A 17,648-nucleotide genomic window follows, 5' to 3' on the forward strand; every position below is an offset into this window, starting at 1 on the left:
AAAGATCAAGCTATCTTCTATGGCAGTGGGCCTTGTACGTCAGGGACATTGCCTGAGACTGCTTGTCATCTTTTCATGTCATCTTTGCTACTCTTTATATTCCACAGAAAGAATTGAAATTAGACTTCTCCCTACAGAGCATTTTATTTTAGAACTAGCAGCATTCCACGTGCAACTCAAATGAGCAGTTTTCTTCCTTGACTGACTGGCACCCGAGTTGCACGGTGCTAGAAGCCACTTAAAGATGTTCATACATGTTTTGTGCGGGTCTCACAGCCAAGGCATTTCAAAAAGAGAAAACAAACAACCCAGGAACAGCCTGACGTTAAAAAATTTAATACAAAATGTGCGTGACATTCCCCTTTGTATGGCACAAAACTGTGGAATTTTTAGAAACATTTATTACTTCATATGAACAAGAACCAAATTTTTACCTGCCATGTCCAGAGGAGAAAAAATAAAGTCCCTGTGACAAGGTAGTCTCACACTGTCAACCCTAACTGCCCACTTAAAAGCTCCACAGGTTTTAAAAGCTCCACAAAACAAACAAAAAAAAAAAAAAGAAAAAAGAAGAGACACATCTGTGCTCTTATCACTCCAAACAGTAGTGGCTGGATGACAAATACGAGGTATCTTCTGCCAGCTGAGGCCACACATGCAGCAGAGCAGCTGTGAGCAGGACACCCCAAAACAGCTGTGGAGACATTTCCATTTGTCTGCAGTAACCTCTGGCAGAAGGGGGATGTGGAAGAGACAGAGGGAATGAAGCTAGCCAGGGTGGCCTCAAACACTACTGTCCACATCTTCCTCTTAGAAGTAGCTATCCTCAGAGCTGGGTGTCAGCTTCTATTCAGACCAGCATCTCAGCACTCACCCTGAGTGAAGGAACAAACGTACCAAGAACCGAGGTCCTGAGCAACGACTAATGCTCAGGTACATTTTTGCCATCCCTAGCAGAAGGCCATTTTAGGGAGATGCCTTGGCTACTTGTTCATCTCACCCACCATCTACCATTTGCAACCCATCTCATTACACCTGAAAAGCTTGGCCCAGCTGCATCTGAACAACTCCAGAAATATCGTCCTCGATAGCAATGCAAATGAGTTGTCCTAAGCCAAATGCAAATCACTTGCTTCTGCCTGAGTATGTTCTTAGATTGCTTAACTATTGCACTTTGCAAAGAGAGAGATTTATTTTTTTTTTTAATCCAAGCCCATAAAACCCAAGTTTCATATCCCTCAGAATTTTTAGTCTGATGAAAATGTGCCCTGCAGATTTCTCCTAGCTCCTTATAAAGGAAATCAGTCACTTTTATAGGTTTGGGGGTTTTTTTTCCCCCCTTTTATTTGAGCAAGCCAGTCACAACTGTAGAGATTATGAAACTGTGCTGTGCTATTTCAAAGCCAGCAGAGGGAGCAGAAGTAACTAGCACATACTTCCGCTGCAGTGCTGCAAGATGCGGCAGGGACACAAAACCAGATGCCATAAAGAATTATACAGATATAGGTGGGTAGAGATGTAAGGAAGAAATACTATTTGCCACCGACAAAGCAGCAAGACCACTGGGAGAGAGGTCGTTATTCTATGACAAACAAAGCAATATAAATCATATTTACAATTTTAGCTACAATAGCTTTAAAAAAAAAAAAAGGCAAAAAAATAAACAATTAAAACTAAGCTCTGATTTCACTTTCTAGAACAGGCTGATTGAAATAGCAATCTGACCTGTCCAAAAAAAGTCTGAAACAGCTGGATATTACAAACACATACATAATATTTAAAAAAAAAAAAAAAAAAAAGACTGAAGACACTAAAGGTACTTACCTTTTTGTCGGGTTTTGGTGAATTACATATGGAATTTAGAGCTTGTTTCTTATACTCAAGCTTGTCATTTAGCTGGCGAAGTTTATTTACAGCATAACTGGCCTGTTCATTAATTCTTGTGCTGCATTCTTCAGTAGCTTCTTCACAACCTTGGCTCTAGGAATAGGGGATGGGAGTAATTGCATCATTAATATGGAAAAGGAGAGAGTTATTGTTTGCTCCATGAGCATTTTATGTAGAAGAACACTTATTCTTGATGTTGACGAAAATGTAGATATAAGAGATTCTAACAGATATTCCAGCCATCAGATCCAACATGAAACATAAGTCTGTTAAAAAAACCGAAACAACTGACAAAGCCTCATTACCATTTACACTACAGCTCTTTGGCAACCCTTGCCAACTGTGTAAAATTACCTTCAAGCTAAGGCTTTAGTGTAAATGAGAGGAAGAATCAAAGTTTGTTTTAAAAGCAACACCACCTTAGTAGTCATGATCAATATTCCGAGCCAGATAGAAAAGCAAATACTTAGCTCTGAGCTGAAAGATAATGGGGGGAAGGAGCAGGGGGGGCAACCAAAATAAAAACCCCACAGTTCCAACAAAGTCCTGCCTCCCACAAACCTTCACAAAACAGATTTATCAGCCTGCAGAACAATCTAAACCAAAACCTTTCTCTTCATAAACAGATTTTACTGCTGTTTTTAGAAGTGTTAATAAAAATGTGTTAAAAGCACATACACATTATGTTAAACTTTTAAATCATTTGCTTATATTCCTTCAGACAAACCAATAGCTTTTTCCATCTTGTGTACTACAGGCATGCAAAAAAAATAGAAAGCTTCACACCTTTCAGTGACGTTCTCTTTAACATCTTTCGGCATTTGCCTCAGCCTCCCCTTTCCTACTGTACTTTCCCAAATAGGCACGAAGACCTTGACATCCAGCAAACACAGCACTGTGATGTTACCATTGCCATGTTCAAAGATCTTTGAGGTCTGCTTGTGACTGACTATATCTTAATTTATCTGTGGGAAGCTATGAATCTAATCTCATGAATGCGAGTTCTGTGTTATTTAATGATATTTCCACTAATTAAGCTGTATCTTTATATAATTAACAAAAAGCTAACAGACGGAAGTCTCATACTCTACTAAATTCTATGAGTTTTAGAGGAGAAAATCCTACTGTAAATTCTCCAGTATTTTACATCTTAGTAAAAAAAAAAGTCTGAGAAGAGATACAGTAGCAACGATAATGAATCTTCTTAGTGTGATCCTCATAAGGGAGGGTAACATAATGCAGAAGTCAGGATTTCTAGGCTAAGAAATCCATGCCCTTTTCTAGCTCTGCATTTGCCTGCTATGTGGTTGAGTAAATAACATTGGCTCCATGCCCCGTCCTTTCTTCTGTCTACTCTGCATGGACTGTAAACTCCTCAGGTCAGAGATTGCCTCCAAGCATGTGTACAGAGCTCAGCTCATGAAAGTTTGTTGTCATCTCCTGGTACTACAATAATACAAATAATAATAATTAACAACACTGGGTGTTATTCAAAACTGTATTGAACAGAACCATAAAATAAAAACTTACACTTATTGGAAAGCACAGAGGTCAAAAGGAATCAAAAATGCTATTTTCAACACTGAAAAATTAAAAGACTTTTCATATGAAGTTTGGTTCCAGTAATCAAAGGATTGCAATTAACTACAAATCAGTATGGCTCTGCTCCCAGAGGTAGGCTACATGATTTCTCTGTCATTAACATTTCAGACACTTACAGCAAAAAACACTGCTGAATCGCTAGGTTTATCACAAAAATGCTAGAATTACAAGATAACAAGTTACCTATACTCAAATTACCAAATTTATCAAATAAGCAACCAACACACTCAATGATGAGATCATAAAGGATCATGCTATTTTCCTCTGATTGCTAAACTGACAATGACTTCCATTTCTGTGAGTGCTGTAGAACGCAGACTTTGGGTTTATTTTAGCGATCTAACGCACGCAGCACGGATGCAACCACCAGACCCTCTTTCTTCAAAGTGCTGAATGCAGGCACTGCTTGCTTCTGTATTTTTACGTCTACTCATGACCTTTTACAGGAGGTTTGTCCAAGGAGTGAAAAGTGATGACGGATTGGAAGGAAGAAGAGCGAGCTTGTTCCATGTGCAGCAGAACCAGCAGAGTCTGGCTTTGCCCCGATTCTTATCTTCTGATTTGATTTTCTCACGTTTAATCAGGTCTCACCCTTTTGTCCTCCCCTCCAGGGGGACACTACGTGGCTTTTTACCTATCCAGCTATAACAGTGAAATGTATAGAAAATTAACATAGGTAACTCCCACAGTGCCCCCGGAAGTGAGGACGTAGACTTCCAAAACCCAAACTAAACCAAAACCAATTAGTATTTGCTAACAATATGGATCCCTCCAGAAACATCACATTTCTCAGCTGTGGTTTCCTATACAAGGAAAAAAACCCAAACCTATTAGCCAGCAGTGCATTTTCACCAACATTTGAAGGCCCACTGGAAGCTTCAGAAAGAAGAATTTCTTATAATTTATTTTCACCTCAAAGACCCTGAAGCATGGCACAGAGCCATTAGGACTGCTCTATTTGAGAGATGCTCTAACCGTATATGCAACTTCATACTTAATTTGTTGTTAAAAATGCAAAAAAAACTTTAACCATAAGCAAACTTGGCAATATATTAGTCTTTAAGGTTTCACAGCAGACGCAGCCTTCAAATCTGGCACATATCTATCCAAGGACTCAGAGGAAGGACAGATGATGCTGATGTCAAAAATCTAATTTTTTGGCAGCTATAGTAAATGTTATCTGACAGAGGACAGCTAGCGCTAAAGTGTTGCGTCAGTTTTCTTAGAGAAACAGTTATCTCTGTTAGACTCTGCATGAAATATATAAAGAGATTAAAAAGCACGAAGTTTAATACTTAGAAAGTTCTGGACAAAACCAGTAACAGTTTTTTCTCAAAGCCCCAGTGATTGCAAACACAAGGACAGAAGGACTTTGAAGTACCTACCACCCTCAACACATAGCTGAGTTAGCAGTGAGAAAAGTAGAAAACGCGTCTTGAATCTTTTATCAAGGAAAAGAATATAGAGAGAAAGACAATGAAAAATTCAGCAAGCTCTAAAAAGTTTGTATTGGAAGTAATTTACTTATAACAGCTCATCTCTGCAGACTAGCTGATATGCGGACTACGGAGACTGTAATAGCTCACCTACAGAAATGAAAGTCATATTTAAGCAGTAAATACAAAAGCCTTAGGTTCTGGAAAAATTATTTCTAAACGGCAGAATGCAGATCAGCACCTGTGGATTCTGCTGCTTCTTTGTCCATTTAGATCCAGTTTGAGATAAACTATTACACTTCATTGTGTTCTGAGCAAGTTCACATGTAAAATGAAGATACTCATGTTGATCTGAAGTGGCAGCCTGACTGAAAGATGCTCACTAGTTTGAGAGATGCTCACTACTCTGAGAGATGCTCTTGTCAAAATCTTCTTAGATAAACATAACACAAGTTCCCCAAACATGATCCATTTAGAGAACCCACTGAAAAAACCTGCCCCAAGACAGCTGCCATTGGGTTATTGCTTACGACATTTTGAATGCTGTTTTAGTATTTCCAGTTCTAGTGCTATTTTAATCAGTTTTATCTTCCAACATAGCCTATTAATTTATTGAATAAATTAATTAAAAAAGCACTAAGATTATATTTTTCATTACTTCTTCTCCTCTTTTGTGCAACTTTTAAAACCTATTTAGTGCCTAGGAAATGCACGGGAGACAGGGACAGATAACGTCTAGACAGAAACCTACTGATGTTTCAGTGAGATTTTCTTCACTGAAAAGCAGAGCAGCTGAGCTTGTATGAGGTATGTTTTGCATTTTCTGATACTAAGGAGCATAACGAAAGATACAGAATACAAAAGGCTTGGAAAGCCGAAATACCTACTTTAATTTGAAGTTTAAGTAGCCAGTCATTTTGTACCATTTTGTTTCAAAGAGCTTGTAAACATACCAGGTTTATCTGATGAAACTACAAGAGTGATGATATTTATAAATACATCAGGAAAAAAAAGAAAAGTAATCCAAAGCTCAAGGACAGAAGATGCTACTATATGCTTTAGTCAGGATCGTCTTCAAATCACCTTAAATAACAGTGAAATAAATTGTCCATGTGACTCACCACTTCATCTTTGTCCTCAGAAGTTGGCTGAGCAGAACCTCTTTCTTCTTCCTTCTTGACTGATCTCTCATATAAATCACTGACAATGAATGAGGGGTAGTATCTGTCCTTTAGTGTTTCGTAAACATCTGCCTGAATTCTGTAGAATACTTCAATGCCTTTATTTCCCACAAGACTTTGCTGTATTTCTTTATAAATTGATTTTTCCACAGGTATTTCTCTGCTTTCCACAAAAAAATTCTGATAAATTTCACTCACCAGTTGAGGTATTTCAGCCTAGGAAGCAAGGAGGGAGAGGAAGGGAGAAGAGAATAAAAAAAAATGTTAAAAATATCAGGATGACTCAGGATCCAGGTGCATAATTTGAAGGATGATCAAGCCAATTTCACGCCCAGATGTATGAGAACACATCTGTGAATCTTTTACGAGATCAAGCACTCTGCCTGTGCACCTATGCTAAGCAGTCATTTTCACAAGATAAATAGCAATATTTGTTAAGTGAAGAAGCAGCTGTGCTCTAAAATTACCATAGCTTCCACATCCACTGCTTTTAAAAGTATGCTCCAAAAGCTGGTATTAAAAGGAAAAAAAAAGTGCTCGAGCAACATTGTGGTCACCATTTTAAGTTCAGATTGTAGAGTTCAGCTCTATCAGCTCTCCTGTCTTCTGCTGGATAGGATCAACTCACTTTATACTTGACCAGAATTAATTTTTGAGGGGGAAAAGAAAGAAAAAGAAAAAAGCAAAGAAAAAAGCACACCTGAAGAGACATTTACCAGTACACAAGGCCCAGTATTTCCACTGAGCACAGAGCAGTGCACAGGATTGAATGAGGAAGTAATGCAGCACAGCCCATGATCATCTCTCTAAACTGACCCAAATTAAAAAGGTTTTACCCACTCACTTAGTACGGCACAATGTACTTTACCTGCTTTATGTGACAGTATCACAGCCACATGGCTGCACGATGCCACTTTTTTGTATTCAAAGCTGCCCCTGTAGTGGCAGACAACCCTTACGTTCTGTGGTGCAACAGGAGCACAGTATGTTAGAATCTTTTAAAAAAAAAAAAAAAGAAAGGGAAGTCTTGAATAAAGGCACTATACATATTGCTTTGAAAGCAAGGAGACAAATTACAGCTGAAAGGTCATAAAATGATTTATGGCACCTTTTCCAATCATGAGCAGTCTACAAACCGAAACTGATTTATACAACTCTCTTCATGGTGCCTGACAAACCATTTTTATGAACACTTTCTAGCCTGAGTTGGTTGTTAGCCATTTCTTCAGATCGTATTAATGGCTCACTACTCACGCTCCACAATTTGCCAGTTTGGTTACAGGATGTTATTTGTGTTTTCCAATGGACTAGAATCTTTTTACATAGGAGAGTAATAAAATTACAGTGAATAAAAAGTTAACTGATACTTAATAATGAAATTTGTATTTCATGCTAGTGTGAATCCTGGAACTTCAGAACAGTTTCCCCCCAAAATCCACCCCACTGCTCACAAACAGCAAATCTGTCCTCTACATTCTTGCTCTGCACCATTGCTCCAGGATACTTCTTGCAACTTTAAGTAGTACTTCCTATCCCTGTTTCAGGGTTCTCATTCCTACTTTATTTTAGCACAAATTACAATATAGCATTTTTTCTTCCCTCTAGCAGTAGTGCGGCATTCCTGGAGAAACTTAGATGCTTATACAGCAACAGAACAGGGAGAGGAAAGGGTCTTTTAAAGAAAAATCTCTCTTTCAAAAGGATTTTAAAAATACATATACACAAATTTTCACAGGTTTGGATTGAATGGACTACCTGTAATTGGCAAGATGAGAAGTTTACGTACAGACTATCAAACTGTAATGTACTTTTAAATTTCACATGAGCTGATACAACTAAAGCCGTATTACTGCAAGTTTTTTCTCTGGTACAGGGGGAAATAATTCTACTACCTTTGCACATCAAGTATCCTTTTTACAGGTCATGTTGCTACACAAAACAACAGTAAACCATCATCATAACAGTCCACAATTTTTAATTGCCATATTTTGAGATTCAACAAGGCTAAGTGTCAGGTCCTGCACTTTGGTCACAACAACCCCATGCAATGCTACAGCCTTGGGGAAGAGTAGCTAGAAAGCTGCCCAGCAGAAAAGGACCTGGGGGTGTTGGTTGACAGCCGCCTGAATATGAGCCAGCAGTGTGCCCAGGTGGCCAAGAAGGCCAATAGCATCCTGGCTTGTATCAGAAATAGTGTGGCCAGCAGGACTAGGGAGGTCATCATCCTCTGTACTTGGCACCAGTGAGGCCGCACTTCGAATGCTGTGTTCAGTTGTGGGCCCTTCACCACAAGAGAGACATTGAGGGGCTGGAGCGTGTCCAGAGAAGGGCAACGAAGCTGGTGAAGGGTCTGGAGCACAAGTCTGATGAGGAGCGGCTGAGGGAACTGGGGTTGTTTAGCCTGGAGAAAAGGAGGCTCAGGGGAGACCTTCTCACTCTCTACAACTACCTGAAAGGAGGTTGTAGAGAGGTGGGGGTCGGTCTCTTCTCCCAGGTAACAAGTGACAGGACAAGAGGAAATGGCCCCAAGTTGCACCAGGGGAGGTTTAGATTGGATATTAGGAAAAATTTCTTCACTGAAAGGGTGGTCAAGCATTGGAACAGGCTGCCCAGGGAAGCAGCGGAGTCACCATCCCTGGAGGTGTTTGACAGACATGCAGATGTGGTGCTTAGGGACATGGTTTAGTGGTGGACTCGGCAGTGCTAGGCTAACAGTTGGACTTTATGATCTTAAAGGTCTTTTCCAACCTAAATGATTCTATGATTCTATGATTATTCCCAAACATTGATATGAAAAAGTTAAAAAAATTAAATTGCTTAGCACCCATCCTATGCTATCACTATTTTAAAAACATAAATACAAAGACATTTCCTAATATCAAGATCAGAACAAGCAGAGATTCCAGTTAATGTACAAGCCACGTGGACTTGCAATTTCTTCCACCTTGTTAGCGTTCTTCAGATACTCCACAGACTCCCAAAGACCGATCAAAGCCATCTTGTCCATCCTTTCCATGTAGATTCGGAAGTGCTCTCGGTATGAAGGGTTGGCCAAAATTTCTTCGAACTGAAGAATCTGAAGAAAGGAAAACTAAGAATAAAACCTGGGAAAATAGCTAACTCTAGCTTCTCTCCATCCCTTATGGGGAAAATCTTTTCACTTGATGTGCCCCCAGAGCACCATGCATCCCACAAACTTCTGAACTACGTTCAACGGCACAGACCTTCTACAGTAATAGTTCTGCTTCCTTTAAAAAATATTTTAAAAAAAATTAAAAATATGACTTGTAAGTATTTAGAAGATAAATGCATCTATGCTCCTACCAGACAGAAAATGTCCACGTTTTCTGTCCAGGAGGTAAGACTACATGTCAAAGGACTAAGATGGCATTTCAAGTCATTCATGAAATGCTATTGCCAAAAATTTAACTTCCCATGTTCCTGCAAGGCAGAGGAGCCAAGCTGAAAGCTAACTGATCTATTCTGTGCTTGATTCAAACAAAGAGTAACACCAGCAGTTTCCATGCCACAGAGCTTTGAGATGTACCAGGGACACAGAAAAGATGGAGTGTAGTTCTTTACCTAGGCAGCTAGGGATTTGGTGGCCAGTTCCCATTAACTGAGTGTTATTGAAAAGCATCTATCAGAAATGCAGCCAGGGAAGAGTATGGGCTGTGATATAGTGCTCAGGACTCTTCCCGAGACGAGAGAAGAGGGTGTACATCAAGCAGAAAAGGGAAATGAAACAGAGACTTCCCACACCCAAGCAGATGCTGCAGCCATTAAGCTGTTAGATTAAAAAACCATTATTGCTTCCTCATCCTCTACTATTTCTGTGAATCCAGGCCTTTTATTTGAGACAAACACAGACACCAACCAACCCACACCTTTTTCTTTGATAAGACAAGCAGATCCTTAAGCACTGGGGCTAATGAATCTTAGCTTCCTATGACTTTGCATTTTATAGTACAGAGCAGAGCAAGACATGAATTCCAACCGAGATTGAGGCATTAATAATTTGTCTAATGTGGGTTTTCTGATACCTAATAATAATACAATTCAGGTCATGTATCAGCATCTGTCTCTCTGGGAAGGCCACATATTTTCCTAAACCTAGTACCTGTGAGACTCTACCACCAAGTCACATTTAGGAAAAACGGTTTGCTGGACTCAAGATGTATGGGAGGAAACTATGTACACATGCATACACAATTACTAGCACAAGTCACTTCCTTAATGAACTAAGCTAAAGAAGGTTCTTTAAATATCCACCTATGTTTTGTCTGAAACAGCTCCCCAGATTTTGGGCAGTGTTTAAGTAAATTGTGTTTGTCACAGCTGAAATGCTCATTTTCATCTTCAAAGTTCCTCAGTGATAGTCATGTGACATTCCTCTCTTTATCCTTTACCATACCAATATCATCTGGGCATGGCTTGCTCTTAGCTTAAGAGCTAATCAGGCATATGAACATAAACTTCTGCCTTTCAGAGCTCACTCTATAATCCTCATTGAACAGCACAGGGAGAGCCTTGCTGAAGCTAGGCTTATTACAGAAATGGTGATCAGACTGCCAAAGAGAAGAACACAGAGATGACAATTCAAAGGCCAGTCTGTGCTTTAGCCTCATTGCTGTGCATCATCATACTTTCTATTCAATCATTTTTATCAAGGACAATGATTTAAAATACAGCAGAAGAGGGTCAACCAGACTCCTGAACAGAGATCTTCACCATCTCCGGGACTGTCAGCTCCGTAAATGACAGCAGAGGTAATAAATCACTCACAATGCGGAGCACGTGCTGTCACTTCTTGAGCGAGAGGTCACCTTGGTCTCTACGCCTCTATTATCCAAGGTATCCCCACCCAGGCTGCCAGCAAGGAGGGTGATTAACAAATATCCCCTCTCAAAAGTAACTGTGGGTAAGTGTTGCTGCAGGGAGCAAGGCAAGGGCAACCATCCCTCTCGCCTAACACAGGACCCACTGCACAGGTGGCCCATGGTAACTGAAGTGGGGGTGCCTAATACAGCTGTTACACAAACCTCCCAATAGTTACCTTGCAAACTGAAATACTTTTAACAAATTATTGGACAGAAAAGCTTATTTAAACTTCTCTTGCAGAAAGGAGACCTCACAAACTTTTTTTAGGCTTTTGTTTGTTTGTTTAAGGCTTGACTATCCTGGAATTACTAAATATGTTAAAAACACTGTACTATAAACATTATTAAGATTTCAATGACAACAATGATGGACAAAAGAGGTTTTTAGGTTTGAGGTGGTAAGGTATCACAAAATGCATGCAATCCAGGAAGTATTCTGTGGAGGATCCTTCCTTCTCTGATTTAAAGAATGAGATTCTGCAGTAATTTGTAATCCTCAGCAAAAGATAATTTTATGACTCAGTATCACCACGGATTAGAGTACAAAGCTCTAAGCTATGTTGGCACGTACACACGCATTAGGGCATGTGTACACCCTCAAATCTAATAACCAGTTAGCAGATATAATCTTAGAATTATCAGCCTCAACAGCAACCCTTGAAAGTCCTTTTAACTCAAGAGCAGCTTCTGGGTTTGGAAAAAACAGTAGCTTTACTGCTGCCACATCCATTCCCTATTCCAACAGGAAAGTAACTAATATACCACGGCTGGTCACAGGCTCTGCCAAACACTAGGAAAAGACTAGATTTTTTTTTTTTCCCCCCTCCCCAAGCAGGGTGCTTTAACCAGCATCCCTAGCATTTGCACACAGAATAGCCTTGTTTCAGGCCCTACAAAGCAGAGACCCGGTCTTGGCAAGTTCCTAAAGATAGTCGCAGCCTCTCTCTGGAGAGGAACATAAGACAACTACTTAATTTGGAAGGGCCTGTGTAGGCACCAGACACAGCACAGGTGCACTGCACTATATTTCTTTGCAACACACCAGGTTCCCATTTGCTACAACCACATTGGCCTATAATGAATAACCACAATATAGCTAGCACCAGCACTGCAGATGATGGGTGAGGTGAACAGAATTTGGGTCAGTAGTGGAGGTTTTCTGCTGGGATGATGGCACACAGTCAGACTGCAGGACTTCTGTTTTCATTTGGGTTTTTTTTTTCTTTTTTGTAGAAGACAGGAATAAAAGGAATGTAAAAAATAACACTGGAAAAATACATATCTCTTCCAATCTGCACATTAAAAGCCATTAACTAATGCTTTGTCTGTACACTGACTAAAATTAAAGCACATATTCTCATTATCTTTTAAAAAGAGGCAAGCCATCAGAAGGATATCTTTGTCATATACAGCAGTAGCTGAACCAAATGCAATGATTAGTCACCTATCAGAAAGTATATACTACACAAGGTACCTGGCTGTTTTACGGCACATACGCTAATGGAAAAATCTCTGCCTTGAGACTCACATGTTCATGAACATACTTCTGTCGTAAGACACCCTATCTTCAGGAAAAAGGGACACAACAATTGAAGCTCATTTTCTTTATATGCCCAAATTCTGTACCATGAGGTGTCCTGACATAACACGATCTCACAAGGTGAAGCTCGAAAATCACAGTGAAAATCTGATCAGTCACCAGTTAAATCAGCATCTATCCACAGATGTGGTGGAAGCAAGGTCTTCTGCAGGAGTTTCAACTTAGTCCTCATGAGTAGGATTGTGAACACGAACTGCCCGTGCCTCAAGATAACTCAGGTGGTTTCCTTGCTACTTCACATCAAGTCAAGGACCAGATCCCCAGAGGTCCTCCTGTACCACCTGTGGTTCACAAAACAGCTCCACTAAGGAGATGCTGTGACTCCACACATCAAATCTCACAGATGTGGCAATGTGGCTGTTGTGCTGAACACAACAGATCGAACAAATGGTTTGCTGAATAAACACAGACAACAAGAACTCAATTAATTACTGCAGTACAGTGCAGGTACAGTTTCTAAGAAAAAGGACTAAAACTGCATTGACCATAAGTAGATTAGAAGAGATACTTTACATATTACACTAATTCAAACTGCATTTTCTCTGAAAGCAAATCTCACACCCAGGGCAGAATATAAATCAGTATCAGAGCTAATGACAGAATTCAGATTCAGAGAGTAGCTGGGGTTTGTTTGTTTGCTTATAAACATTTGATTATAATTCACACATTCAGGATTTCCCTAGAGAACCCAGATTCAGGATAATGAGGTGAGTGAAACATGTTCAAAGTGTATACAGTCCCGTGACTTGTATGTATTTATCAAACAGAAAACTGACACTGTTTTATAATTAGCTTCTGCTGCAAAAGGGGGGAAAAAGAAAAAAACAAACCTATTTCAAAGCACATAATTTTTGTTTCTTAAATCTGTAAGAGCACAACATCGACAGCTCCAAATAATCCATCTCCACATTTAAACCCATAATCAGAACATGCATTAAAGACTTCTACCAGCAATGCCATTACTCCCCTACTACTGTAGGAAAGAGAAAGCTTTCTGTAGGATGCAGAAGTGAAACCAAAATACAAGTTTAGGTCAGTAGTCAATTTGTTCTTTGTTCAACTAGTACCAAAAATTCCCCAATGTTAATAATGTATTCAAGCTTCTGTACTACACTTACAGAAAATAATAATTCAAAACACCATTGCTGACCTATTTCATGCAAGTTGAAGAAAGGAAGGCAAACTTCCAGTTTCTTCTACACAAGCTAGTCATTCTGCAGGTTAAGTGCTAGCTTAACAGAAAAGCTGGCACAGCCAGATTCTAAAGAGAAGTCTAGGGCCACCAGCAGCAACATACCAACATCCCAAACAACGCCTTTCCCTTTTGCTTAGAAAAAGGCCTGAGTGTTCAGTCAACACTGACCACATAGGAGGGGCTGGCATCCAAAATAGCACTGGCTGCCTTGAAATAAGAACCCAGACCGCAGCTACAACAGTGCAGGAAGAGGATGGGAAGAAGCAACAGTGAAGACAGTCCCCTTCCTCAACCAAGCCCTGGGCATTTTTCTGTGCTCAGAAGGGAACAGCATGGCCTCTGTCTCTCATCCAGCCTCCCTCGGCCTCCTTCCTGGCAACAGAGAGTTGGGGACAACAGAAGAGAGAAGCAGTTTTCCTGTTTTCTATGCTGATGTGGGTGTGGAGGGGGCTTCTTCAAAGAAACACATCGAAAGCTTAGAAGTGGAGCAGCCCAGGATCCCGTTGTTTCTGCCATCACTACAACAAATGCCTGTGCAAGGAGCCTTTATTCCTATTAATAGTACCATTAACTCAATATGGAGCTGCTCATGGGTATATTTGCAAGATATAACCCTGCGTCAGCAGCTCCCACCAAAAAAAAAAAAAAAAAAAAAAAAAATCCATCGGGTCATAAAACATGCAACATCAACAACAGGAATTCCTTTGATTTTAATTACAATAATATTCTATTTTATTATATTTCTGACCAATCTTGCCCCTACAGTGCAGCTTCATTACTTGATCCCGTTCCTAAACAATCTTATGTCACCATGTATCTATCCTGGAAAGTCCGTAACACCTCAGCAGGCACCAAAAGTGGCATCAGTGGCTCATGCGGTGCTGCCACATGCTTCTCTCTTTCCTTTTCTCCTTGGCACCTCTCACCACACCCAACTTCAGGAAACAGATCAGGACTGCCTTGGCAAAATGTATGACACACCATCTGAATTCATGCTTTAAGGACGAGTGGTGGGTAGGGAATTGCTCTCTTTCAGACCTTACTCAAGAAAGACAAAAAACAAATAGTGGGAACTATTTCTCCGTCGTGCAACTTTTTCTTACGTGCCACTGAGCTACAATTATTATAAGGACATAATGAAAATTAAAGATCCCTGCATGAAGAGATAACTTCTCTTCTACCTACATGAAAGAGAGAAAATCTTCTTTCCAATTTGAATACATCAATTACTGTGCTTTGCCCAAAGGGGACAGAGTAGATTACACAAGGAAGTCACTAAACTTATTAAAGTTTAGCAAGGATAAGTAGCCTTTATTTTATTTTTGTAGATGCTGGCTAATACAATGGTAGTTTTTCAATTCCAGACTACAGTGATGTTGAAAACCAGCATTCAGTCAACAGCTTTACCAGACTTTTTCTGCAATGACTGCCCTTAATTTTGTCAATTGCCTTCCACAAGTAAGTGTTTGCTTTTGAATAACTCAGTATTTGCAAAACCCACAGGTATTTCCTACAGTAAATATAACAAGAGCCAAAGAAACACTGCACATGTGTTGGCAATCTTTTATTTGAAAGCAAGTTGCTACCTTCAGAAAGACCGCTACCATGTCCTTATTAACTCCCTACACACAGTACGTCTGAAAAATCACACATGCTTACGTGCCACTCGATCCTTTACGAAGTTTCATATTCAGCAATATTTCAGGCTGAGTGATCAGTATGCCTTTTCGGGTACTTCAGTTATCTTTTCCCAAGACAAACAAACAATGCAGCAATTAATTTATACTTGACTCCTGGGGGAAGGGAGGGATTAATGACAGTGAGGCTAATATGATCCAGTGCTAACACATTTAGAACGACCTTCAGACAATGTATGTGCTATTCGATTTATACCTTCTGACTCTGAGGGCCATCGCCTTCATCAGAAACGCCATCTTCCTGCTGATCGTAAGCAGGCCCTCCCAGGAGCCTTATTCTCTTCTCACATTGCTTCTTTGCCACCGTCAGCTGATTAATATACCTCTTCACATTGCGAGCCCTCAGTAGGTCAGCTTTCATTGCCGCAGTTTCTTTTCCTTTTGAATCTAAGAATAAAGCAAACCAGAGACAGTCTTTTATGACATGAAAACATCACCACACCATTGTCTCTCACCTGCCTGATCAAAGCATTTGTCATTCAAGAATCAACTATGCACATGAGCACAGATACCGGAAAGCTTGTATTTGAAAAATAATGACAACTTTGGAACATTCTCCAATGATACCTCAAGGGTTCATATAGAACAGTTCAGAAAAAAATCCTTATTCAAATGTCCGGTGAAATCTGACCCCTCCAGCTCTTTCCCATAGCTTGTTGCAAGACACAGGCCCAAGACTTGTACTGCAGGATGTACATTTATCAGATGGCATTAGGAAGTTACCTATAGCCATGGCGTACAATAACACAGGGAGCTGATGGCTTATGTACCTTACTGAACATAACATTGACTGCCTAGAGTCATGAGGTACTGGACTCAATCCCCTCCAGCCCAACATTATACATTCCCATGCATCTCATTTGCAAATCCAAATTTCTTGAGCCTGATGTGAACAGCACATCATACAGTATCTCCTCCAGACAACACTGACCGAAGCTCACTCAAAATGGTCAGCTAAGGAAAAAAAAAAATTTAAAAAAAAAAAAAAATCTTACAATGCCACGTCAAGACTGCACAGTACTGTTAAATCGTGACGTAACATGAAGATGACAGTCAGTTGAGTAAGACTTGGTAATAAAAGGTGTAATGTTTGTGTATTTTACATTCCAGCCTCTTCAGCTAATTATCAGGGCCTAAAAAAAGAAGCAGCAGATAAAGCAGATGAAAAAAACCCTATTGCGTTGAAATCATTCCTGTTTTATATCTGCAGGATGCAACTGATTCACATTTATACACTGGTTTTATTTTCCTCTTGTTCAGTAATAATACTCCACTGTTGCAGGCTGCAACTAGAGCTCAGTAGCAAAGTACCTGGCTTGTACTTGACTCTGGATTAAGTGATTGCCCAAGGATAAATAATAGAGATATATTCTACTATGTTTTCAAAATATCAAATGCTAGTAAAATGAGGTAGATGAAAACAGCATTCCATTTTCAAAACAGTTGCTGGAAAGAAAAAAACCAGACAGCTAGGTTTGTGAATGCATACACAGAAAAAGGAAATCTCTTAGGAATGATTTAAAATAGGTATTTTAAACACTTTTCTAATACATTAAGGTATGTTCTCCTTTTAGGACTGTTTTCATCCTTTTATTTCCCCCTCAAAGCCACATGTAACTACTGCATGTGACCGTAAGTTTTGTCACTTGTATACTGAAGGACAACTCAAGGTATATGGAGCTCCCTGAATTTCTACACGTAATATGAGTACAGATATTCTCCCAATATCTTTTCCCGTATTTTTAATCTCACTTTATTCACTGCATGTATGTTGGTAGGGAACCTTCCTGATTCAAAGACTGTTAGTGTTTTAATGGATCAGCATCATTTGCATCTAAGCTGCCATATAATAGTGAACTACAGAGATGATACTCGCTGAAGCAAATGATAAAATGAGTTTACCATGAAAAAAAAAATAAGCCATCTGTTTTCCTGGCATGTTATCTCCACAGGGAAGTCAACAGAGCATTTAATTTAGTGCTTCAGTTCTCTGACCAGAGGTACCAGTATTAATGAGAGAAAAAGGAAGAAGAACAACAAAAGGCAGGAAAAGACCTTAAGGACAAAATAGCTCTCCCTTTCAATTTAAAACATTTACAGCTAATACAAATACATGGACAGTAGTTTAAAGTGAAGATTAAAACCCAACGTTTCCCCTCCTGCACTTGAC

At 39.7% G+C, this 17,648-nt stretch overlaps 1 protein-coding gene across 1 annotated transcript in view; it reads right to left on the bottom strand.

Moving 5' to 3' along the window:
* Positions 1-17,648, bottom strand: part of SNX25 (sorting nexin 25) — a 91,599-nt gene that overhangs the window by 20,944 nt on the left and 53,007 nt on the right. The window contains exons 7-10 of the mRNA XM_075500220.1: positions 15,675-15,865; positions 9,051-9,182; positions 6,047-6,322; positions 1,825-1,980 (exon numbers count right to left, since the gene is read on the bottom strand). Coding sequence (XP_075356335.1) covers positions 1,825-1,980; positions 6,047-6,322; positions 9,051-9,182; positions 15,675-15,865 — 755 coding nt within the window. The remainder of the gene's footprint in view (positions 1-1,824; positions 1,981-6,046; positions 6,323-9,050; positions 9,183-15,674; positions 15,866-17,648) is intronic.

The sequence above is a fragment of the Mycteria americana genome, chromosome 4, assembly GCF_035582795.1.
Source record: "Mycteria americana isolate JAX WOST 10 ecotype Jacksonville Zoo and Gardens chromosome 4, USCA_MyAme_1.0, whole genome shotgun sequence".
Classification (NCBI taxonomy): Eukaryota; Metazoa; Chordata; class Aves; order Ciconiiformes; family Ciconiidae; genus Mycteria; species Mycteria americana.